At 37.9% G+C, this 27537-nt stretch overlaps 1 protein-coding gene across 1 annotated transcript in view; it reads left to right on the top strand.

Moving 5' to 3' along the window:
* Nucleotides 1-27537, top strand: part of LOC139698055 (protein O-mannosyl-transferase TMTC2-like) — a 477430-nt gene that overhangs the window by 309698 nt on the left and 140195 nt on the right. Inside the window, exon 4 of the mRNA XM_071596920.1 lies at nt 1303-1550. Coding sequence (XP_071453021.1) covers nt 1303-1550 — 248 coding nt within the window. The remainder of the gene's footprint in view (nt 1-1302; nt 1551-27537) is intronic.

The following is a 27537-nucleotide window of genomic DNA, read 5'->3' on the forward strand; positions in this document are numbered from 1 at the left end:
GTTATAGAGTCATTTTGATTTATTCCTTTCGGATTTCTGTTTCGGAAATTTAATTGAAGAATGATGTACTATGAAAATTCATGAATATAGATGGGCAACTCATCTGCGATAAGGCTAGGTCTACATGAGCAATATGACTTTAATTTGCAAGCCTACCTGTATGTAAGCCTATTGTTATGATTAAAATTTTCCAAAAATTAGGCCTGCTTTTGATAAAAATTTTCTTTTATTTGTTTTCTCCACTCCATTCGTAAACGAAATGGCTTAATCTTTTTTGTATTTCCGTTCTCAGGCTTTTGATAGTGTATTTTAGTAATATTAAAATTTTCGGCTGTATAATGTTGTTTTCTAAGGTTGCGAGGACGTATCGCAGTCAGTGTATGAAAAATCAACTTTTTCCTTTGAAATAAGGATTTACTATCGGATGAGTAGCATACGTTTTCTCAGTTTAGAGGTTTTTGACCGTACTTTCCCTTCGGAAAGCATGCCGGATTCTTATGTCCAAATCGATTAAAATGCCCGCCTTCTTATAAGTAATACATTTGAGCAATAGTGCTCGGTTCTCGCATTCGCCTTATGGAAGAACACAAATATCTTTAGTTTAGGCTTCGATTTGTCCTTCTGGCGGTTTTCTAATTCCAAAATTCATTAAAATATCTTAGAATGGCGAGAATTGTTGTTGGCCGGGTGTGCATGAAAACACAGTGTATTTCCTCACCATCAAAACCATGCAAATTTGGTTTTATATCTCATAGAATCTAAAATATTTTCTCCTCCTGGTCTCCTTTTGCTGTAATTTAAACATTCACCCCTGGGATCCTTGTATATAGTCCTCTCTTGCTTAATTAGCCAACTCCTAATCTCCATAACTTAAGCTTTAAAACCGTTTCTTTTAATTTCATCCTTCCTTTGAATAATCTCCCACGTGATCTTCAAGGATTAAACCTGATCCTCCGAGATATATGGTGCGTCACCCACCCCTCACCATTCTCCTCCGCTCCGGGAATATACATCCCCAAACCCCTCCTCCCCTCGCGCGCGAGCGCATGCTAGGGCCCAATTTCTGGACACATTTTACGGCGTACATAAGCTCCCGGAGAATTATGTTTTGAGGGAACCTTAATTGGAGAGTTTGTGTTTAATCAACTGCATTATAATATTTTTCCTCCCTCAAAGGAGATGAACTCGCGGCGCACCGTGTGCACCAACTCTTAATTTTCATCCTCCACCCTGACGATACCACGCTGTGTATTTTTTCCTCCTCTTGGTAATCTCAAATCCCTCTCTCCCTTGGTTTTACAGTGGCGCACCTGAGCCTGGGACAGACGCTGGAGAAGCTGGGCCGGGCGGAGGAGGCGGCCGAGTCATACTCCAGAGCCTCGCGGCTCGATGGCGCTGGACTCCGGGATCCGGAGGCCCACGCGGCTGCTCGTGCTTCCGCGCTCTCCCACTTGGGGCGCCTCAGGGCGGACGGCGGCCGACTCCACGAGGCCGTCGCCTTATATCACCAGGCCATCCGACATATGCCTCCGGATTATTACCAAGCGCAGGTGAGTCGTGCGTTAAAAAAGAGACATGAGGAATACTGTGATGGTGGGGGTATAATACTGTTCGCCAAGGATTCCTTCCCTGCGAAAGGTGTCCGATGCGCTTTTGCCTCGTGTGCGGGAACTAAGGGCTCTCATTTTATCAATAATGTGATTGTCGGACTTAGTTTCTCTTATCCATCCTCATTTCTCATAAAGATGAACAAATAAGCAAATTGGCAAAAAGTGCTATCCATGAGAAGAAGTCCTGTTTTGTTTTTTGCCTTGTTTCGTAGTATCCGGTCAACTTTTTCCTGTTTTTATTCTATTTATGATGTCACTCATAATTTAACAGTTTCATAAGACGTATTTACTGAATAACAAAGCTATCGGCTGGCGTTTAATACGTAGTTATTAGTATCTAGAAATGCTTTTAACGTAGATGTCAAAAATTTTAGTCTCCTCAATTATTCTCGGTCGTATGTTCGCATCCCGCCTAGGTGGGTCCTTCACCATCAATCTATAGAGTGGGTGCCTTTGTGCGCATCTAAAATTATTTCACGCTCTTATGTATGAAAAATACACGTAATGGTTGCATTGCTTATGTGAATTAAATAAATTATTATCATACCATAAATGAAAACCAGTTCATGGAAATATTAGTCGTCCAATATGGGATGAATCTTGAGAGATGAGAGAATGGTTCATGGCTTTATAAATCCTACTTTATTTAAAATAAAAATAGGGTGTTTCTGATGCTACGAAGACAAGAGACTCGTCTACTAATGGCTGGTGGTAATTTGCAGGGCAATATGTTTCAGTTTGTCCGAATTGTTAATGAGTTAGGCAGTTTACTTCCTAGCAAACTCAGATTATGAATCAGTCAATCTTGCTTATTTCATTACTATGAGTCGGAATGGTAAGCTAATAATATACGTTCTAGGCTGCCATTGATTAAAACCCGTTGTTTTTTGAGGAATTTGAATCTCTTTAGAATGATTCAAATTTCCTTAGCTATATTTAACCTTCGCCTCTAAAAGCGATTATGTTCTAGATTTCTATATTTACTTTTTATGCCTCAAGTAGTTCAAACATGGCTATTGGGAAAAATGTAATTTTTCTCGAATTATCTTGACTTCTTTCAAAATGAACGAACAGTAATTTGTATTGATGAATTTTACACATTCCTAGATTGGTTTTATTTATACTGGTTTATTTTGTGTCATATTGATGACATAAAAGTGCTAGTAAAGTGGATCACAACTATACAATTGATTTTGGAACACTGAGGCCCAATATAACCCAATTTTGGTTCATAATATTTTTTAGATATTTTAGTACCCTGCAAGCCACCGCTAGCGTTTGTAACGGGGTGAATACACACCAGACTAATTTTGACCCGAATATATTTACCCCTACCTCGGTAGGACAATGTTATTTATTTATCTTCGAGGGTAATTTGTGTAGCACGACTGACCTTGTTTCACAGAAATTCCTTTTATCAATCTGGGCAAAATATTCTGTTCTGTTATGTCAAATTGTTGGATTGAAAAAGTTAAACTTTCATAGTAATAATAGTAAACCGCATTTTCATTGGAGTACACTCACAATTTTGTATATATTTGTTCCTTAACTGTAAATTTATTGGATGTTATTTATTTTGTCAACTTTGTTCATATCACGAAAATGATAGCTTTTGGTTTTCCTACTATTTTTCTAGTAATTAATGATAACCTTTCTTGTACTAGTATCATATTAAAGTGTTAAAACTAACAAAAATATATGAAATCCTTAACTACTGCCCTGTGATTTACCAAATTCTTTTAGGAATTTAAAAATGTTTTTATTTTCGGTGAAATTGATGCTGGAGGGAGATTTACTTACCGTAGATATTCATTTTTATGATTTCAAATATTTAATAAACATTACCTTCGGTCGTAATAGGAGAGATAGATTCATTGAGGCTCTTTTCTCAACTTATAAATTTTTCATGGCACTATACGTCGTGTGATGATAATTATAGAATTTATTCTATAATTTACCATAAGAGATTTAATACTTTACCTTCGCAAAGCTCAGAATCCTTATGTACTAGTAAAATTGTATGCGGTTTGATGGAAATTGTGATCAGTACAATACGAATATATACTCTATTAAATAGGGCGCATTCAATAAAATGACTCTCCGTAGTTATCTTGAAATTCTCGCCGCATTAGTTGTGTTCTCTCTTGAAATATTATGATCGTAGTGTACTACCTACCCGCTGTTATAATTATAATAGTTTTCATGCATGTTTTTATTTTTTGTTGAGATTTTGAAGATATTACATGGCAATGGACGCTCTTTGAATTTTAATAATAATGTAATTACCACTTATTTCCTTACACGCTCAACGAAGTCGCATGTATAGTATTTATGTAAGTGCGATTGGCTCTATTTGATCCGTCAATTATCCCCGGTTTGGTCGTTAGTCCCATCCGACACGCATGAAAATCAACGTCAGTTCCTGTCCGGAACACCACAAAAATAAAACACTTTTCTACGTTACAATGCTTACTGTGTGCGTTACATTGGCAATAAAATTCTAATTTGCCATGATCGGAAAGCTTTTGAAAATTTCAATAGCCGGTGGTTAAGTTTTCCGTCGGAGGTTCATTTAAAAAAATAAACCGACCACGTTATTGAAATGTGCTTAAACAATGCAAAGTTAATGACGAAGCTAATTTAACTTCCTGTCTCTTTATCATTAGTTTCTCATTTTTCGCGATAGCCGAGGAATTTAAAGTATCACGCCGGAAAGATAAAAATGCCCCCATTTATGCATCAGACACGATTCTCATCCTTCCTCCACCCTCCCCCCCCTCACCAAAAACGGCATTTTAAAATGCAAACGTCGACACCAGAAACCATTCGTTAAAAAACATTCATCATTCACGGAAACTTTTCCAAATGACGCAGTTAAGCGAAGCGTCCAGGCTGTCTTCGGCATAGATTTTTTCCTCCCGTATTCCATTTTTTTCTTCATTTTCTCATATATTTTTTTTAAACGGAGCGTACGTGATATTTCGTCCTTTTCGCTGTAACGGCTCGGAATACTCTGTGTCCCTCCCTTACCCCGACCCGCCCCCACCAAATTCGAAGCCCCCCCCTCTTCACCCCCATCCACCGTGAACTCAAACCCCATCCTTTTCCACCCCCCTTCATCCCTAACTCGCACCCATCAAGCAAACAAACCCTTTGCGAGTGAGGGGGGGAAAATAATAGCTCCCACGGAAAAAACAAACGCGAAACCAAGAAAAAAATAGCACGCATCCCCTCCAGGAGAGTGGGAGGGGAAGAAAGAGAGAGAGAATCGTACAGATCACGCATCATCCCCCATTCCCCTCTCCGGGTCCTTCCCACTTAACCTTCTCAAAATTGGAGCGGCGTACGAACCCACCCTTCCTTCCTCTCCGTAGAGCAGCGGACGACGCCGCAGGGTTCGTTATAGGGCAACGGGACCGAATACTGCACCCTGAGATGAGAGAGGACAACGGCTTTTTAAGGGAGGCGTGGTGTGGTGACCGAAGGGGTCTGTTGGGATATGGCGCTGTCAGGGCGAGGAGGAGGATTGTTTGCGCCCCGGAGTACACGTCGGCTCCTCGCGATCCCGAGCGTCACTTGTCCGACCGCAGCGCCTCGCGCACCTGTGGTCAAGGGGAAGTATCCAACGGAGAACGTTGGGATGCGGTGGCGAGCGTATGAGAAACGGGTCTCTCTAACTTAATTCGCGGAGACATGAGCGTCCTCTTTTGTGACTAATCCTTCTTACAGAATGATAGGTACATTAGTCCGTACGAGTCCGTCACTCTGACTAGAGGCATGTCATAAATATTTCGCTATCATCACTATTCGCGATATTATTTCCCATTAGGTAATAACGCAAAATCTCAGTATCATGATGGACTACGAACGATAATAAATGTCATCAGGCAAATGTCAAAAGTGAAATTTAGAGTTAATAAAATTGATAGTGCCTATTCTATACAGCTAAATCTGGAATAGTGTATCAAAATTCCGCGATAAAAAACGTTAGACCGGAAGTTTCACTTTTGTCAGATAAATGCTTGTATAATTTTTGTTCTTGGCAGCGTAAGGGGGATTTTTGTTGCTCTCGGTGTCTTGCTCTCAAGTTTTAGGGAGCGTCATAAAAAATTGCGTACTGTTTCTGCTTGCTCACGAGTCTTATAAACTACTTAACTTTTCTTGCTTCAAAGGTCATTGATACCTCCTGACTATTTAGGTACCTGAACTTATGCTATGTTTATATTTTTTTTTAAATCGGGAGGTGATAATATTAAAACTTCAGCCTTGGCCATGATTATTAATTTATGACAAGAAAAACATCGCGTAGACCAATGTCTTAGGAAGAAAATTATCGTAACTCAGTTTGGCGCAACTAGAACCAGATAATCTCCCCTTTAATAGCAGTCTAGACCTACTATGAGCGACAGGTAGCATGGACGGTAGTTTTTAGGGATAATGCACGATATCTGAGGGCATTCGCGCCATTGAGGAATGGGATGGGAATTAGCTCGAGGTCGCATTTTCTTAGTAGCAGTCACTTATGGATGGAAGTGAAGTTCATTGGTTTCAGAATTACAAGACGGTAAGTCCTGCCTTCATGGTGCAAATCATATCATCATTCGAACCAGGGCACAAAATGGAAGAATGGGAAAGATTTGTTTCTAAAGAAAAGCAAGGCAATAGAGACGGGGGGAAACGGTCAAAAAATGTCAATCGAAATTTAAAGAATGAAGGTTTTCACCAAACTCACTCACGGAAACGCCTTCTCTATGGAAGAGAAACAGTGACAGTAACTGAAGGAAAAAACAGCGAAGAGGTAAATGTAAGTAATGACGAGACCGTAAACAAGAAGAGCGCTCGCTTGGTTACATGAAGACCCTCATTGCTACAAGAAAGAGTCGTAGATCACAAGAAAAAAGCGCACAGCAACCAAGAAAATCTTCTTAGGGTAATTATATCACAAGTGAAAGTTAACAGTCAAGAAGAGTATTCGTGTACCAGCATTAAGGATAGCATGAGTATTTGGTGCTTGCACGGAACAGTTTTTAATATAACATTTCTTTGGTAAAATTTAGTCGGAACTGATCAAACATGGCTCTCTAAAACAAATTTAGTTCAAGTTTTTTTGTATATTTTAAGGGAAAATTTATAATTTTTTTATCATTTTCCATGAATTTTTTAAATTATGAATATCCAGAGATAAGGTAAATACTTTCCTTTGCCAAACTCATATTTAATGACTGCTACCGTAAATACTAACCTTCTTAGAAAGACAGTAGGTCATCTCGCTTCTCTGTGCAAATTAAATGAATATCATTTTCAAATCCAGTCATTAGAGTTTTAATTAAAAATTGTTTTCATTATGGAATTTACCGGAAAAAAATCTCGTGAAAAATGTAGGGTATATGATGGGGTTCTTTGACTTTTCATCATTAACTCGAATGAGATGAAAATATACTTTTAATATCGGAACTAACCCTATTTATCGATATTTTCCGGTTTATATAGAACTGTGCTTAGTTTTGTAGATAATGTTGGACTAGAAACCTGGTGAAATCTACTTTGCTGGAGATTTTTTAAAAATTTGATGAACTATCCTCGCAGTGCTATTGAAACTTCCTCATGCAATTTTTTTTAAAGATACCTGACATAGAGAAAACTGAAAGGAGTTATTGAAGGCGCATAGTCGTAATTTAAAAAGTAAAGGTATTTATTTAAATACTTGCTTGACGTCTATAACGAAATGTCAACTACGAATTGCGTAGGGTATTTACCCAATTCATCACGGCTAAAATCTATTCAGTTGCGCTAATCCAAATAGGAGGATTTCCACAATCGTCCTCACCGAATGAAAAAAATACCCATATTACTCCTGTGCTTAGTTTGGTGCCAAAGAGATGTGTGGATGGGGGATTGAGAATGAGAGTGGAGAAGGGAGATCGACAAAGGGGACAAGGGGGGCCCAACTGCCTCGCCTAGGGGAGATGTTCAACCCCCACCCCTCGTACGAATCGGCCACAAGTGGACTCGAGTCTTGACGGAAAGGGGCTTTGTCACGTATTATGAAGGGCGGGGGCGTAGGAAGGGACGGGAGTAGGGAGATGGGTGGAGGGACGCTGGGGGAGAGAAGTGGATCGCCTGACAAAGCGGCGTGGGATGCGGGATGTCCTCCGGGGTGGAGTTCGTTATGGAGTGCGAACGGGGCGGTTAGGCGTCCGTACCTCTAGTGTCTATTGGGGATTGGAGAGGGGGGGAGGGAGGGTCCGAGGCGAGGAATTTTAACCCGTTTGCGAAACTGAGAGGGATATTCGCATGTTCCGGGCAAGACTGTCGCAAAGGGCCCAACAAGCCTAAGACTCGTTGGGGTGGAAGATATGGGAAATCGCATTTCGACGCACACATCCTGTCCTTGTTTGACGCGGGCGAGTCATCCGGTGAAAATTGAGGGTCTGCTGGAATCAGAAGATAGATTCAGCCGGTGCCGGATGAAGATTCAACCACACACCGGTCTCTCTGTCGAATCTCTTTGCTTATTTGCGTTGGTAATTCAATATCGTTTAATTAAAACTCAAATGGTTAACTATATTCTTAAGTTATGCATAGATCTAATGCCTAACAAAATTGAAAAGTGTGACTTCAGGTGAATACATCTACATCTACAAAATACCCCGAAATCCGCCGCAAGGGTGTGCGTTAGGCGGTTAAACGAAAGGTAGCAGCGAATGTCAAGAGTAAATTCGAGATAAATAGTTACATAAAATGTGGCTATTTATCTTAAGCTTTTCAGTCAACCATGCCCTTTCTCCTTTAGTTCTTTTATCGATAACTCTACCTCAGTTCCTGTTTGTTTAGGAATGTCTCATTAAGAAATCAGTAACCTCTACCTATGCTATGTAAAAGGTGGCTAATGTACCAACATACTCAACGGCATGTCCATTAGACACGAAGATTATGATTTGTAAAGGCTATGGCTACACCCATGTATAAGACCACTATCTCAATAAATGTAGCCTTACAAACTGAAATGATTAGCCTACATTATTATGAGGATATTGAGATATGAAACATAATGTAATCAAATATTTCTTTTCCTATTTCTCAACTATTTTTTTAGTGCGATAGATTGTAGTTGCATTGTGAAGTAAGGTGTACTTTCATAGTAACAATTCTTTCATTATTATTATTCTTGGGATTCTAACGATTAAAGTAGAATACCAATTATAAAAAATTGAAAGTTTTGGGTATTTTGGTGGATTTTGTACTGGTTGTTTCCACCCAAAACCTACTCCTTGAGATTGTAATTATGTGCATAATTTTTTACCGTCTATTGCGATGAGTTTGCTGTAACATTTGAATAATTTTGAAAAACAAGATGTGAACTTGAAAAAAAACTTAATGTGGAATTTTCTGTTTAAGGTCGTTTTTTTACATCATAATCAAAAATTCAACGCTTTTAGATTCCAAGCGTTAATTAATATTTTCAAGTAATTAGTGTAATTTGTATTTTATGCAGAACATGACCCAAATCTTGAAAGCATGAAGTTATATAAATGTTTGCTCGTTGAAATGGAAAGAAAAACTTATAAGTCGCATTTATAATATTAGCATTGCGAATTTTTCTCTAAAATTTTCATTTTCCTCACTTAGAATTTCACTTCAATGATTTTTCAACTTTTCTTGGAGGAGCTCATGCATGAATTGCTTACAAAAAAACTTTTGAAATCACGTTATGCAGACTGGTAATCTCACGCAACGACGACGTACATAAAAGATAAGATTTCCGATATTGGTTTTTATCATAAATATCATTTTTCTATGGATTAATTTAAAGAGCTCATATGGAGAGATATTTCTCATGTGATGACACATTCTAAAATATTTTTAACAGTGTAAATCCAAAATATTATTTATTTGTATTTGAAGAAGAATTTTTTCGCTCTCGTTTTATGTGAACCCTGAAATGAATTCATTTATTTACGAAGATGGATGCACATGATTATAATTATGCTAAATATGTTTTAACTGATGAGAATATTAATTTAATATTGATTATAGCACTTTCTGAAATGTGATAACAATTACATATATAAATATACACTATTTTGACTTCAGTAATGAAATCCCATGTTAAGTAATCAGAATCGGAGCGATAATTACGTACTGACGAGGATTTACAGATAGTAAATGAGTAAAGACGTAACATTGCCTCTCTAAACGCAAATGATGTACTCATGAAAGCAAACATTCACCATGGGAATTTCATTATTGAATTGGTATTATTTTACCATTATGAATGTACCATATATGAAGCCTAGTTAGCCACGTTTCGAGAGAATAATCAACAGTTAGTTGTACGAAACAAATATGTTTCTTTTACTGTACAAAGAGGATATATATGGTAACAGTTATTTAAAATCCCTTTTCCTTAAAGATATTTTTACCTGCAGTGAAAACTTGTAGATTATGTGATAAAGTTTATGCTATCAAAAACCGACTCACTGAAAAATAATGCTAATATCTCGCATTCGGTGGATTTTACGCCTTTTGTTTACTTTCACATTTCAAATGATAAGTCCATTATCATCCGTTACTATGTCATTTACGCTACAAGTATAATATAAAATCATATTCAAATTATTTATTCAGCAAGCCTGCATATCTTTCTCCAAAGCCAAAGCTAGTAACTGAATACATGGTGCAATGCCAAATACCAGGCCTCATAATTTACCTACATGCTTAAGCAAAGGAACTATTTCGAGCACTAGTATTACATTTCGAAATAAATGAATACTAACGCCTCCGAGTAATTAAATTTCCTGCATAAACAAAAACAGTAACCTATGATCATTAACCTGCCTTTTTAAATGGCCAACTACGATAAACACCCTGTAGCAAACCTAATCTTCTACCATTATCCTGGAAACTATGAAAATTAATATTATAACTTTTGAGCTAACTTAACCATTTTAGAATGGGAAAATTAATTCAGGCTCGATTACAACTCTATTCTGAGCCTCGAAATGGAAAATAATACCGATATTACAGCCAGTCGAAGAGGTGGAGGAGTTAAGCAATTCCCAGTAAATGTCATAACTATAATAAAATGTCCGAGACATGGTAAACAATAAGTATGATAAACATTGAAACACTTAATTTTATTTACTGTGCATGGTTATTTAAAGACAAGTCAAATGAGCATTTTGATGTATCCTGGGCTAAAAAATTGAAGCAATGTTTGAAACGAAATGGTTGTTAATAATGAATATTACACCTTGATACCAGTGAAATAATGCTTGGCAGGAGGTGATTTAAAAACAGTCACCCAGCATCAAAACATTAATTAATATTAATTATTAGTAAAAATTAGTAAAATAATGCAACAAATGTTGTTGATGGAGGTACATAAACTACCGTATCTATGTGTGAAATACTGTTTTACAGATACAAAACAGCAGGGCTACTAATGACAAGGACGACAGTAAATTGAGTAAATATGAAATAATGATAACACAGTAGGTGATCTAAAATGTAAACACTTCTTCCCAGTAGCTCACAGTTATTTTCAGCATTTCATAAAACCTAAAACATGATCCTAAGCTTTATAATATTTCGTTGATGATACTTGTCCGCAAAACTAAGAGGTGTTCAGCAATTATTAGTCATTTAAATCAAGTATATGAGGTTTTTAACAGAAAGTTATTAACAAATTTATTTCAAATTTCATTCAAAAATCATCTGTTACTATATAAGATAGTTTGTCTCAGTGAAAAAACTACCGTAAAATAAAAATTCGAAAAATTTGTCTTGCCATTTCCTTATAAAACGGACGAATATAATTAACCTAAACGGTTTTTATTAACTCGATTTGAGTGAAAACCTGAAATTTTTAGTGCTATTATTCAACTTTTAAACGTATATAATGTACCGTTTGCCATTCAGGAATTCCATAAACGTTATTTTATTATTATCGGTTGAATTACGGGTATTCATGAAATGCGTTTCGTATTCCTATCATCGTGGCGCATTATCACGCTACGTGTTGATTTAAACAGAACTCCTTCATTAGCCGATACCACCCAAGAAATATATTTAGAGCGTCTGATCCTGAGATACTGCTAAAAATATCTCGAAAAAAATGATTCATCGAAGACGATGCCATACGTCCCTGAGTTTAAAATTCTGACCCGTTTATATACCTTCGTTACTTTTAAATTGTGTTGTTTATTCATCGCCTTGACGCAGGAATTGGTATTTTTTGTCATATTTTTGTTTAATATGAGGCTCTATCTTCATGAAAAACGCCTTAATATTCTTGTAGGACAATAAATCGTATCTTCAGCTCACTTTTGGCGCGATCAATCTCCGAGCTATAAATCCCTCGCGTTGCCAAAGAAATTCCATAAAGGAATGCTACAAAACCGCCTTTCTAAGATGCGCAAAATAAATGCCTTGCCAAATTCCTTTTGTCACTTTTTATTCTCTTTACTCCTTTTTCATAAGAATAGCGTTATCTTCATTTTTTTTCTTCAAGCTTCTTTCCTTGTCAATTGTAAATACCTTAAACCTCTGAGAACAGCTCTCTACCCTTCCTGTTTGTCCCGCGAACAAATTAATATATATATATATATATATATATATATATATATATATATATATATATATATATACTCATATATACAGAAACAGATATAAGGAAAAGGGATAGGAACACATATAAAGGACGAACACAATAGAGGTGGGGAAGGCGGAATCGAACGGATCACAAGAGTAAAAATATTTCCTCAACCGGGACTCAAACACCGGATCTTTCCACTTGCCGGGCGGATGCTCTTAACCACTTGAGCTATCGAGGGTAGTCAATTTACCCTGAGATCCGTGGGTCTAATATGTCGCCAAGCGCCCCGATTCTTTCAGCCAAGAGATGGCGTCAGGGGGCTGTTTCACCCACCAAAGGAGAAATAGACAATACACAAGGAAAGGAAAGGACAGTGGGTTAGAATTCATACAACATCATACAGGAAAGGAACAGTGCGTTTCGTGGCACGCATAGCCAGAAGAAAGAGATGAGCCACATTGGCCAAATACACATTCAAACACGAAATCCCGCCAAACGGCGAATAAATACTCATATATACAGAAACAGATATAAGGAAAAGGGACGGCGAATAAATACTCATATATACAGAAACAGATATAAGGAAAAGGGATATTTTTACTCTTGTGATCCGTTCGATTCCGCCTTCCTATTAAAAATATTTATTTATTTATATAAAGATATTGAAATATTTTATCTAAACGGTGAGCATCTAGTACAAGCCGCATACTATATTTCATCTAATTGCATTACTCGTATGTTCTTTGTCTTTTACTACGTTGTGTAAGTTATTTGATTTTCACAGAGTTTTGGACTAAATACCTTGTATTGTAATTTAATGAGTTGTCTCTAATGTTACCGACGTATAAGTTGAAAGGTACCTTTGCTTGAAATAGTTATTTGATTTAGAGTATGTAGCCATTCGGTGTTTAAAGGTAGGAGACAAGATTTTTCGTTCGGTGGAGAATTCTTTTCGGGCGAAGAATGCTTGTACTCGGCTAACATGCTCTCAGTACTTCCTCTATTTAACGACCAGATTTCAATACAGGAGCTAAAGTATATGATTCTTCGAGCCGACAAAATTGCTCAGAAAAATATCATGTTTAATCAGGTCCGAGAAATGTTCAACATATTTTCGTCACTAAAGATTCACAAATTCCTACTCGTGGGTATTTAAATGTGGTTAGAAGTAGTGAAACGGGAAGGCTGGAGGAGTTTGGCATGCTGGCGGGTAGAGCAATCAGTCGGGAGGAACGAAGAGAAGGAAGCTAAAAGGTCCCTCTAATATGAAGCGAATGTAAATACTCGTCAGAGCTGTTGGGTACTGGTCTGTCAGCGGTCGCGATGCCCTCTCGCCCCCTTTCCTAAACCCACCCTCGCATCAGCCTCTCCGGTTGTGGGGGGTGGGCTGGTAGTGGCCTAGGGTGAGCGTGTGCATGAAGGGGCTAAGGGGGTGAGAGGGTTTTTTTTACGGGTTTTCCAAAGAGAGACGCGTAGTAGGAGGTCGGATAGGAGGGGGAGGGCGTCGGAGTGGAGTAGTGGCCTCAAGGCGGAAAGTTGAGTGTGCAGCGGTCCACCAGAAGAAGACCAACCCAGCCTTCCCCGCCCGCGGCCTTTGAAAAACAGCCTCACTCTCGCCCTATCACGAGCACCCTTTACGGGCCTTACACGGCAGGGGGCAGGGGAATGGAAGGAGAAATAGAGTGGAGGGAGAGCGAGGGGAACCGACCTCCCCCTCTTTCCCGTGATTAGCCTCCCGTCTACCCTCCCTGCGGCGGGAAATGTTGCCGGGGGGAGTGGGGGTGGGCAGAGGGTAGAAGATATGCGCGCGGCGGGATGGTTTGTTGTAGGGAGGGGAAAGGAGCACTCAAACCCGTAAGAGTGAGTGAGTACGTAGGGGAGGAGAGATGGAAAGGGATGGGGGAGAGGTGGTTGTTCCCTGTATGGTGTGGAGGGAACGAGGCGAGGGGATTAGGTGGCTCGGCGAAACAAGGCTCATGAGGAGGCCTAGGCTGAAGGAGGCACCAAGAGCGGGGCCGAGGTGGGGGTGGGGTCGCTTTGTTCCACGCCACTTGTCCAACTCCTCGCGTCGTCGCGAAGAAGGGTCGCACTCAACGTCTCTCCATCTTTTCCACTCACCCCTCCGCGCAACCACTTCACTTCCTCCGCGCCCTTCTTATGCCTGCCTCTCCTTTCCACCCTCGCCTCATAGTCATTTCCTCCTCACATATTTGCCATTCCATTTTGTCCAAGGTTTCGTCCTTTTTATATATATATCTCTCTCTCCCTACTCATCCTCCTCCCCTGCTCCGTCTCTATACCTTGTCCCCTCTTTCTCATCCAATATGTACTCCAACATGTGTCCAGATGCCGTTCTCCAATTTAATGCCTAAAGTTGTATTTATATAAATTATTATCATAATGCAATTCGTATGCGCGTTCTATAATTAGCCGATGGGTATCCTGGTGTGGATTCCAATCATTTTCATTGAAATGCTTGCATTGCTCTTTTTCCACGAGTATAAGAGACGTATTTTATCATACGTATATAAGCTAGTCTGTTGTTTCTGGAAACCGTATTAAAATCTTTAACTTATTCTGTTTTTACCTAACCTTGAACCTGGTTTAACATTCGAGGGCAGGTATGTAAGTCTCTAAGTATTTCGTGTCCATCACTCAGTAAGTGTTTATCAAGAAAAAGCGGAGTATCTACATCTAAATCTACATCTACATCTACTTAATACCCCGTAAGCCGCCGCAAGGGCGTGTGGCGGGGGGTGTTAGGACACCACCCGTAATTTAGAAAAGAAAAAGAAAAAAAAACGCATGCAATAACCACAAAATCATATATCCACAAAAAAAACATGGCATACATTCATGCATGAACACTTATACCCCACACACATGCAAACACTCAATCTACATCTTACATACACATGCACCTGAAAGTATACCTAACAATTGACAATACCCCTCCAGCTGCCGCAAGGGTGAGTGGCGTGGGGTGTTAGGATACCACCCGTAAAACAGAGGTAATATACTGATAATCTGTCGTCTTTCTGTAGGTATTACTATCCGATTCTAATTTTATAAAATATAAATGAGGGATCCAAGTATCTTCCAAGTACTTTCCAAGTATCAGTTGATATACGTAGCTTAACAGAAGTAAACCGGATCAAAATGAGCTCACACCTAAAAAAAGGTTGTTAAGTTTCAGCTCTTACGGGGCAATATTTTTGCTTCCTTGCACAACAGAAACCCTGTAGAAATGCGAATCGGTAATTTTAAATATGCTGTGTTTGTATGTGTATCATACGATACATACTTTTTATTGTTATATTTCATGTTTGAACTGAAGATTTTCTTTTAAAATTATTTTAATTTTTACAACGTGCAGAGTTAACTGACGTTATTTTAGTTTAAAGTTTCTTTTATTTAACGTAATTTATGCTTCACTACTGCTCAAAGCTATTCCAGTGGGCAGGTCCTGGGGTCGATTCCTGAGGTCGCCTCTGAGCACCCTCAGCTTCACCCGAGCTGTGCGAGTTTTCGGTATCAGAACTTCCCGAGAAACCTCATGCGGCGTGGGGAAAAGAATAGCCTTCCTACCCTGATGTGTAAATTTCACACGCCGTTGGGTTAGTACTAGGCGAGAATCTACCCTCGCTTATCGAACCAACCATCGGGTTTTTCACTGTGATTGTACCACTCAAAGGTAGATTGTCAGAAACATTAAATCGTACTGAAACACATACACTGAAACTAACAAACATTTTCGCACACGTTAAAGAATGTTCTATCACGGGTTCATTGTTAAAATACTGGAATTTCGTATTTTTTTAATCAGAGCAATGTTCAATACCAATAAAACCATGAAAATCGTAAATCTAAACTTTCTCCATTTTTCGTACAGAAGCAAAGATGTTTCGGGACTATATTTTGTAAAGTACTTTCCCCCTCATTTTAATATTTCTAAGATAACACGAGGAAAAATAAGTTTCACATTGCCGTAAATAAATGTTACAGATTATTTCAATGGTCGCGATTAAATTTTATTCAAATAGCCTCAGCGATTATTATGTTGCATGATAGCCAAAATGAATGGAAAACTTTAATTGTGAAATAAAGTAGTTCGCTATATTATGCAGATGGTTGATAACAGTAACATGAAATGTTGTATAGATGACTGTTTAACCATAGAATACTACATAATGTTGCCAGTTATTATTTTTATCTGTATTCTTTGGCCTATCCTTTCTAATTTCAGTAATCTATTTCCGAATGCAAACCATCAATTTTATACCCTCATTCAAAATATTTCTGCGATTCCTATTTTATTAGATTCTCAGTATAAACTACTTATATAATTTTGAAAACCTTTTAGGGCTGTAAATATTACGTAAGAATTGTATTAGAAAAATTGACAAATATAGGTAAATTATTATTATTGCTACTATAGAAAGGCTGCTATATAGTAGGTTACAATTTCGGGCACACGTACCTTTTTATACAATCGTGAATAAAAAAACCGGTTTCGAGTAATACACACAAAAATGTATGCAGGATAAAATTTTCAATTAATTTGAAAGCTAATTTAATTTTCCAGGTACAATCGAGAGAAGTCAACGCAGAGTTTCTATAACACAGTTTATTGCACGTTGAAAGATTTCAATCACCTTCAGTCATTCCATAGAGTGGCGCGCATCGACATGTCCCTGCGAACAAACCCACCTCAGGAGAGGGTAATCTCTTTTTCGTCCCTTGTTAAGCCTTCATGCATATTCCCTCAGCAAACAAGCAAGAAAGATCCCTGAATACCTTTCCCATCCGTTGGTCCAATCCTCCGACCGAATCAATGAGTTTCAGCATCTGGCGAGTCTCCCTTTCCTAAACCATACTCACTCTTCGGTATTCCGTCTCTCGCCATGCCGACGTCCGTATAAAGCCCTCGAAACTTCATTCCCCATATTTATACCCCATCTATATTCAGACTTCTTCTCTCCAAATGTAACCGTACCATTTTACCACGGGGCGAATGGACTTCGGTTGGAATCCAAATATCCTACAAGCATTCTTATTCCCGACTCATTCCTCAATGGTGGTATTTCGCCATCGCAGACCTCCCCGTGGCCATATGAATTCTTTACCGTATTTGTTTGATGGATTCAAATTTGCCTTTGCTGATGGCAGTTTTATTGGCCTGTGCCAATGGGGTGATGACTTAATAGTGCACTGTAATATCTCACAGTTCTTACTCCTACGTAAAAATAGCTCAACAATCCCTCGCCCTCAACCTCGGCTTACCACCAGAATTTATTTTTCCCATCCTATTTGTCAACCTTGGCCTTCGTCATAGAAATAAACCTGCAAAAAGTATAGAGCAGAATAACGCTGTAATTCCCCATTAAAATTTGTTGAACGCGACCATTGTTGAGTAACACATCCATCACCAGACGGGAAGAAGAGAGAGATGCACGTGGCGTGCGCTTCTCTTTTGTTTTAAATTTATTTCCTATGTTTATTCTTGTACTCGCGGATTTCATATCCAAAACCATTCCACCAAAGAGCATTTTTCAAATCTAACTCTTCAAATGGGAGAGTTATTGTGTGGAAATAAATTAAGACTCACTGTATGCGCTCCGTGTTTTATGAGTGTTATTATCAATATGTTCGTTCACCTGACGTGAAGTACCCAAAATGCCTTACTTATTATTAAATCATTCTTATCCTTTTCTACCTGAACTACAAATTTGGTAGCAATAAATTTCATTTATAAAGCGAAACCATCTGTATCAACCTTTAAATAAAATAGTAGGGATCTGACTTCTCTTGAGTGATTTCGTTCGTATCATTCATCCTCTGCTTTTCTCCCTGCCGTGTTTTTATCTGGACTCCATCCCGCTGTTCTCTCCCTTGACTTATGCCCATCCGTCATAGTCTCGCCTTTTCTCTCCATCCATTTCTTTCGTCCCCCACACCTGTCCTCCACGGTCGGTGGGCAGGCGGCCCTGCAAGGGAGACAATGGGAGATAAGGATGAACTGTGCCCGTGGGTCGGCCGGCAATGCATCATTGCAATGATGCCGGGTTGAATGGGTCACCACGCCTCTTGCTCAGTGCATTAACGCATTCACAATATTCACTCATACTCTCCTGCATGCGCGCCCGCCGTCTTTGTCTTAAGTGCTCGCGTTTTGAATTGCTCTCGGCCATAATAAGGTCACCACACCATTCAAAATTCCATGCGATATTTTTCTTTGGCTGCTTCCGACACTCGTGATATTTTTTACGACCATTTTAAGTAGAAATCGAATTGGGGCAGAGGTATGTTTTTTACTTGGCATGTTTTTACTTGCGTGCAAGCCTTCACATAATATCTTCACAATGAAAAGAATGATTGATATTTTGCTGTTCGGAAACCATTATGCAGACTAACTAATATATTCAGCTGCATGGTACATATGACGACGTGATATGAATCAGTGTTAATGGTTAGTATTTAATAAATCATGCTAGTAATTTATAATGTACGTTTAGAGTAATTTAAATAATTATATTATTAATGAATATATCAGTAGCCAGTTTCAGCCAGGAGTTTTGTGTCGCAACTCATTACATTAAAGCTTGGTTTGATATATGTTCTACCCTCCTGTAAGTTTGTTTTTTCCTTGAAATGACGGCATCTTGAGAAATATTCGTACCGTAATCCTCAAATAACGTGTTTTCTCGGTGAATCTCGGTAACTTTTATTTAAGTAAGCAAGTTTTCATTTGCCATTCACGGCCATACTTTCCTGCAAAGTATGGACTTACGTGGCACACTCTTTTAACTACTACTCTAGTCCCATTTGCTATCACTCCCACACTCCCGGCAGCAGTGGTTCTTATTATAAAAAATCACCGTCAACTGCACCGGAGTACGGGTTTCCGTACCATTTACTATTTATGTCGCCGTTAGATTTTATTCGGGTCGCTCTTAAATGGAGAAGGCCGTCATTAGAGAGACTTCCGCACGAAATGAAGGTGCATTCACTGTTTGGGAGTACGTGGGTTTGCGGTGAAGGGAGAGAGAGAGAGAGAGAAACAAAACGGTCAGCTGTGATGGGCCGGAGGGCGGTTAGGCCGAGGGGAAGTGCTGGCGTGGGAGGACGGGTGGGTGCAAGTGGCTGTCGGTCGACCCCTCGGTGCACGCGGGGCCTCGCGGGTGAGGCCGGCGGGGAGGAGAGGAGAGACCGCGGGAGGAAAAGGGCAGAGCTGGCCATAGGGAGAGAGAGAGAGAGATAAGAGTCGATAGAGGTCTATGTTCAAAAGGAAAAGAATAGTATAATTTGGCCGACCCATAATTTTCTGTGGATTCCCAAATTAAAAACTAACACTAAGTTAAAATTAAAAATGAGCGGGACAGATATCAGCACCATGTGTCATAATTAAGGCTTCCGAAATGCGTTCTTCAACACCATCATTTTCATATGGAAGTAGCTGTGCTCGGAAATAACTCGCGTCAATCTTTTTGGCATAAATTTAAAGTAAATATCATAATAATGATCTCTGTGTTGCCTCAAACAACTCTAAACCATTTAAAAAGAAAGTATCCTGTGTCCTCGACACGATGTTTTTGGTTACCAAAATTTGAATTATAGTGAATGAAATTTATTACTCAACAGTGCGATAAATTGGAATATAATGGATAAATAAATGTGAAGTAATATGTCTATTTATTTTGGTAGCTAAAGCTGCTGCATATTTATGAACATAATTTTATCAAATTGTCATTTATTGAAAGCAATGGAAAGACTCGGCAACATAAATGTCAACAGAATAAGTTAAGTGACGAATGATTGCGATGATATTCATGTTGTGTTTTCCATCTAGCTAATGGCACTCTTATGTCTAGCTCTTTTTATTATTATTTGTTTTAATATTAGTATTCTGCTGCATTAGGGTAGATTTCTGATGGCCCAAGGCATCACGTACTTCTGTATTATTATCAAAACTGTCAACAGGACACAAATATCAATAAACCACATACACACGTTACCATAACTGCATGCGAGTAATACTTTTTGAGCTCTGTATACATTTTACCTCCCTTGAATCTATCCAAAATGCCTATTATTTTCTTCTCTCTACTTTCCATTTACCATTTTCCCTTTCTGAAACCTTTCCCGGGAATATCTTATTGAAAAAGTTTACGGTGTTTTCAGGTAATGCTGATTACTAAATTGTGAATGAGTCATTTAAGAGGAAATGACTAATCCAATTCGAATGGGAGGCATATTTTAACAGACTTAAATTAAAGCAAAACAATGAAAGAAATATGTTCACCTTTAATTTGACCATCCATCGGGTATAAGGGTACCTGCCATAGATACAGAATTATTACGTCAGTCGTACGGTATCCTGTGCAGGTATATTTAAGGTAAGTTAGCTAATAGAAAAACACAATCGTGCACATTAATGCTTAGGAGTATATGCATCAAGCAATATTTTTTGCGCTTGACAAATATCGTACATTTAATGTTGGTATGCTATTGAAATTAATATTTTTGATATCTTTAGTTCGATTGTCATATTTCTGTATTGCACGAGGGAATAACTAGTATTTAACAATGTCCGCGATTGTGTCCATCTCTCTTATTTAATCACAGTGGTTAGATTTACCGATTTAATTTTTGCCGTAACATAATAGTCTCCCTCGATACGGTACCCATAGTCATTCTGTAGGGACAGTTTTGCTTTTTTGGACCCTCCATATGAAGTGCTGCCAAACGACCACTGCACCCTACGTAATAATAATGGCTGAAGTTCGTCTGCTTCTCTCCTCGACGATATTGTCGACTGTATTTCACTTATCATGTAAATTAAGCTATTTCATAGCATTTTGTTATTTGTGGAAACATGGCAGAAATGTTTTGAAACAGCCGTTAGTGCCGATGACGAAATATTTTTGCTAAAATTTGTTATTTTCACTGACATTCAATTCCCTTTTAACTGTTAATAATTCCGTATTTTGATTTCAACGATGTTTATTAGAGTTTCTATAGGTCATTTAATGGTGTGCTAAAATATTATCGTACGAAAAACGAATCCAGCCGTTTGCTCTTAAGTGTATCAGTTTAAAATACGTATATTTGCGTTCGCATGGGTCATGTTTCTCTTTCAATGATATTTAACCTAAAGTATGGATCTCAATTGAGTTTATGTGGCCTCAACTTTGACATTCGCGTGTGTGCCAATAATGTTTGATATTTATGTGAAAATTAATGGTTGTAATCCAAAATTTTAATGGAGTTATGAAATCAACCTCAGAATATCTGACTCGAGAATTCTTCTCATATATTTTATTAGCTATCTTCTATTTAGTTTCTTTCATTTTTCAACCTATTTTGGATACAATTATATCTTTATGAACATTTTTCATAAATTAATTTTAATATTTATTTTAATTCGCATTATAAAGCCATGGTTCCTTCTTTTTCTACCGGTTTCACCCATAGCATATACCCATTTCATTAATCAACCTTACGAAGGGATATTTTTGTCTCGACAACCATTGGTTGAATACATTTCTAATGGAAATATCCTAAATATCTCGAACCATACTCTCAGTAGTTAAAGCATATAATTCACTTAGTTATCAGTATTGCATCGTTGGCTAAAAAGTCATTCATCTTCATTAGATTTGCAAAATTTACGATTAGATTTGCTGAATTAAGTCAGTCCTACCGAATTATAAAATTTACGAAATAAAGGACCAGACACTGAAGATTCATTAAGGGATTCCAAAACAAACATACATAAACATGTTCATATCAACTCGTAAAGTTGCAGTATAGTATTTAACTCTCACCATAAAAGATTTTACGAGCTTTGACTGGATAAATCAGTGGGGCCGAATTAAAGTCGTGCATGTGAAATTTCCTCATAATAATTTGAATTTGATGCATAAGTGTTCTGTCACATTTATTAGCTCCAATGAGATTTGAAGTTAAAGTAATAATGCCCATAAATTTTGATGGAAAAGTATATTTTAATATGAATTCCTTTACAAACTTTCAATTCCTGTGATTAGAAATCATTACATTATTCTAGGATGGAAAAAACACCATGCGATGAAAATACACTTCTGGCATTTGAGAAGGGAAGTTTAATGTGTTCATGTGGGTATCCAAGTAGTGGTACCTTTGGCATCTACTAAATAAGTAATTAAAGAGCGAATGCCAAGGAAATACACGTCTGAGAAAGCCAGGTGGCAATGCATCTCGTAGCACCAAGAGTGGTGTAGGGGATTGGGAGGTAATATTCCAGCATCATGCTCAAAATATTGCTGATAGCAGAACCCCCGAGTTCCTCATTGTGTAAGCATGGAAGTTTCCGAGAGTATTCTCCTCAGTAATAGGAAGCAAAGTAGAGGTGAGTTTGGAGCTAAACCTTTGGATCAGATCTTGTAATGATGAACCGAGGAATTAAGTCATTAAATTGGCCATTGCTCAGAAGTTATTTGATGAGTTAGAAAACATTATTTTTTATCTGAAAAATCATAAAAAAGGCATATGAAACTTTGTTTCTATATAATTAGCTTTTATTCCATTATCTGTGTAGGTACGTGAAAAGTCTTCCATAATTTGTACAATACGAAGACCTGAAAATAAATCGCCATTCAGCTCTTCATTTTTTCCTCCTGTTGCAAATCAAATAGTTGCCATTACGTAACAGTAGTGATTCAAACTTGAATTTCAGATTTCTTAGCGATACTCCAACGGTGACAAACTCCAAATTAGCGGATAAGTGAATAATGGCAGAAAATGCTATCTCAAATTTCACACTTCGCGACGATTTAATTAGCTATGCACGGACCAACATTTCTTATCATTCTTCAGCGAGTGATTTCTACAAATTATCTTTCCTTCTTTGCCTTTTACGAGGCTTCGACATCGAAATAAATACCCCGCTATTCACCAAAACTGTGTGTAGCAGGGGGTGCAAAAACCAGGTGGGAAGGGTAAGTGATAAGTAAGGATATGGGAGAGGAAGGGAAAAGTGAAAAACATTCAGTAAAAAAGCTATCAAATAACATGCAAATTTGTATGCATGCTGGACGAAGGCTTAATTCAAAACAAGGATTAAATCACCTAATAAAATAGTTATTTGCTATGCGAAAAATGGGAATACGGCAGGCTTCCACCATGGCAAGACAGGTCATGCAGAATTGAAAATTGAGAAGGAGGCATTCTACTTTTACATGAACTTCTATTATGTAACTCCCTGATTTCACTGGTAGTGAATGTGACACATAGTTGTAGACAGTGGACTGCGTGAGGCGTCCCCTCGCTTTTTCGAAAAGGAAGAGCCTGTTGGTTGTGAAAATATACGTACATTCGGTGGTAAAAATTTTTAGTTTCGGTTTTAGTTTCCTACAAACCTACATTACTCTTCAACATAATCGCCGTTCACTTCTAAACACTTTTCATAATGTGTCAACTTTCTTAATCCCTCAGCATAGAATTTCACCAACTGGGAATTGAACCCCTTAACAACGGGGGCCTTAAATTCCTCTTCATCTACAAACCGTTATCCCCCAAGCCCTTGTTTCAAATGCAAGAAGAGGAAATCATTGCTAGATGCAAGGTTGGAACCGGAGACAGTGGTCCAATAACATTCATCCACTCAACATTCTTTGACCTCTGTGTTGGTCGTGAGGCATTTTCGGTACCCACCTTCGCTCACAATTTGTGATATCGGAGCGTTTCCGTGACAAAAGCGTAATATGTGTGAGCTTGTAATGGTAATGTCTCCAACGAGAGAAAATTTTTCAGCCTCAGCAATCGACAATCCTCGATCAGATCGCGGTTCTTGGTCAATTTGTTAAACGTTTTCGTCGGTCTGGATACAGGGCCATGCGCTCATTGGGCCATTTTTGAATCTTCGACACCATTTATAATATTTTTTTCCCTCATTACTCTAGGTCCCTAAACTAGACCCATCGGTCGATGAATTTGGACGGCTGGTGATCCTATTGCACATAAAAATCGAATCATAGCATGCACTTCGCAACTGGCGGAAGGAACAATTTTCGCGGACACTTATTCGCCTTTCCCCATAGTTCAGACTATCACTCCCACCTTCCCAAATAATTTAACTCAAAAGAGGCATTTTAAATGGTCAGTATATTATACGTACTCCAAAATTTAATTTGTCTGCATCATCGCACATAAATATATATTGATATTTTCACCGTAGAGTAATATAAATTTAATAGCTGCAGAAATGTTGATAATGAATCAAAATTTACACAACATCACATTCCACTGAATAGTGGTCTCAATATCCTTTAAACCCCCAAAAAACCTCCTTCCGAAATGGGAGAATTCCCCACTGATTAAGTACCCTTGATTTAGAGATTGTCATGTAGTCACACTATGCAAGCTGAATTTTCGGGAGCTGATTACAAACGATTACTGAATCAAAACAAAGCATCAGTGGCATCTGAAACAATCAATAAATACTGCTGCTTGGGTACAACTTTGTTGTGACCAGCCAATATTCAAATATAAGAAAAAGGCCCTTCCTTTTCGAATATGCCTCGGATTTTATCCAAGTTCTTTAACTTCTATCTGCTAAGTCATATTGAGGTAAGCATTGGATAACGGAATGATAAGCTCGAGAAATTTCGTACTTATTTTGAAGCAGTTAAATTCCGTACCAAATCTCTTCTGTTCCTTTTCCTTAACCACCGTACTGATAGTATCGAACTTCTTCAATCTTTAATAAGCTTTCATATCCATTTAATTCCAAGTTTATGCGATATGAAGTCCACATCAATCTCTGTTATGGCTGGTAGTACGCCAGTCCAAATCGTATTTCAATTTTCCCGACTAGTTCAACCGTTTCCTGTCATAAATCTGGAAAAAATATCCCTGATATTCACATACAGAAGTAAAAAGATGTGGCAACAAAGCCATCTCCTTCACTGCGACAAGACCAGTAGTAGTGTTGTCTCTGAATATTGATTTGAAGGAGAAGAACCACTTAGTATTCTTGTTGAGTCGCTCGGTCTACTTTATGTGGTGTCGTTTCTGAATGCGGGCCTAAGTCTTGCCTGCTCTCTCCGTGAATCAAGAGGCTCTACCAATATAATTCCTCCAGAATGCCTGTGAGGGTTACTCTCCCATCGTATCAATTTTTAATAAACCTTGTTTATTAATTTTATCTACACCTTATTTAATTCTTAGATTAACGTTTTCTCGCATGGATATGAAGATGATTGTCGCTGATTCTAAATTTGGCCTAACTAATAGCAAGTGACAGCTTCCTTCTAATTTTTGGTAACATTTTTCTCACAACACGTTTAATGAAACTTAACTTCTTAAAGGCTGACCAACACATTCTTTAGATCTATGAACTCCATGAAAGGTTTGATGTTGGTGCAGCAACTTATTAAGTCTTTCACCTTTTCTGTAATATTTTAGTCTATTTTATGATTTACTTCAGGTAAATCTTTTCTTTTATTTCAATACTTCAAAGCCGTGTATTTTCTACGTTTTCTTTCCATCCCCAATTGTTTACCTTATTCTGGTATCTGTTCTAAACAAGTAGAGTAGGGTATCCATAGGTAGTGGAGCCTAGGGTAGTGGAGTTATTGCCATATTCATAATGCCAAAATTGCTCTCGCGCATGAGCTGGATCTACAATACGTAAATAGTTATTGTGAAGGAAGTTTGCAAAAAAAGTTATAAAATACTAAGATTTATGATCATCAGTTGTGTACTTTGTAACTAGAGTGCTACGTATTGAGCAGGGCAAATATGAAATGTCGTCCCAAACTAAGATGTGACGAGGAACTCATGGCTCTCTATAACATATGCTCATCCATCGATCAGTTAAAGAATTAAGAATTAATGCATTTCTTTGGAACAGAGGGGGAGGTGTTCAATGCGTCAGAGCGTGATGGAAAATTCAGCCCCCAGGGTGTCGAACTATCTGAGGGGAAGGAAGAACGCGTGTAAAGGCAGTTTCTTGGCTCAAAGGGTCAAAAAGTGTTCTCTCTCATTTTATTTTGCTAGGCGAAAGGCAAGGGATCTCAGGTATTATCCAGCTTTCTTTCTGGTGGTTGCTGCAGCAAGGAAGCTAGATTGAGTCTTGACCTAATTGTTTTCCCGCCGAGCCTTTATTTTCAAGAATGGCCTTCTCCTCACAAACGCTCTAGGCTAGATTGGCTGTAGGGTCTAATAACCAAAGGAATAAATGGGGTCCCCTAATTAGCATTGTTTTCCCTGATTAAAAATATCCACATACCAGTCTTGTGAAGGCGAACTTTAATTGATATTTAGACTATTGATTAATGTTTTTTAAAGGAAGGAATTATCAAAATAATTTATGGAATAATTATTTTCAAACATTTTGGATCTATTGAATACTCATTTCCGTGTTTTTCATTTAAAACTATTACTTGAAACATAGTACTGGCTTTCATCTGGCTCTCAGTACTGTATTTGATTTTTCTGATATGCCTTATACCTCAAAGCTTTTATTTGCAGTACAAATAATGGAAATATTTCCGTTAAGGCGAAATTGGAGTTTTAATTGTATAGGTTTCGTCTCTTGAGAGAAATTGTCGAAGCTTGAAATATTTTTGCTGAACTTAATTACTTTATATTTTCAATGATCTTTATTTAATGATTTGAAATATTTTGCGTAAATATTTGAAATATTTCCGCGGTTAATACGTTAAAGAGGTTATTAACAGTCTCTCGTCTACAAAATATGATTTAAAAGCGTAATATATTTTTATTATTATTAATTTCCTTGAAAGAATTTAAGGGAATTACTCATTGCGTTACACTTGTTCGGATTTTTTAGTCTGAATATAGTTTTGCTGTGTCATACGTTGTTGTGTCATTTAAAACAATGTACAAGTCATCAATGAAGTAGAAACCTTTTTTTATGTGCACTTTACTTGATCCTCTAGCTGTGCTCGAACTGTAACGCTTGAAAACTTTAGAGAAATTTTCTTTAAAATGTCGTGAGGTGGTAAAATATAATTATAAATAAAAGTATACATGTAACTGTCGCTCTTTGAATGCTCTACTGTTCACGGCTTGATTATGCGCAAATATGAAATCCATAGCCCAAGAGTTAGAATATCCATCGGGGATGGATTTAATGCTGGTTCAAAATTAGTAGCAAAGTTAAGACAATACAATATGACCGTAAATCGTGGTATTACATAAAGTCGTATCCTAAAACAAATACTCAAATGTTACTTTTCAAGTGAATATTTAAATAAATAAAGTTAGTAAGATCTCTATGATTAATCTACTTTTTGGGAGCGATACGTTTATTTAAAGGGCATG

This window comes from Hetaerina americana, unplaced genomic scaffold (assembly GCF_022747635.1).
Source record: "Hetaerina americana unplaced genomic scaffold, ioHetAmer1.1.p SCAF_8, whole genome shotgun sequence".
NCBI classification, from domain to species: Eukaryota; Metazoa; Arthropoda; class Insecta; order Odonata; family Calopterygidae; genus Hetaerina; species Hetaerina americana.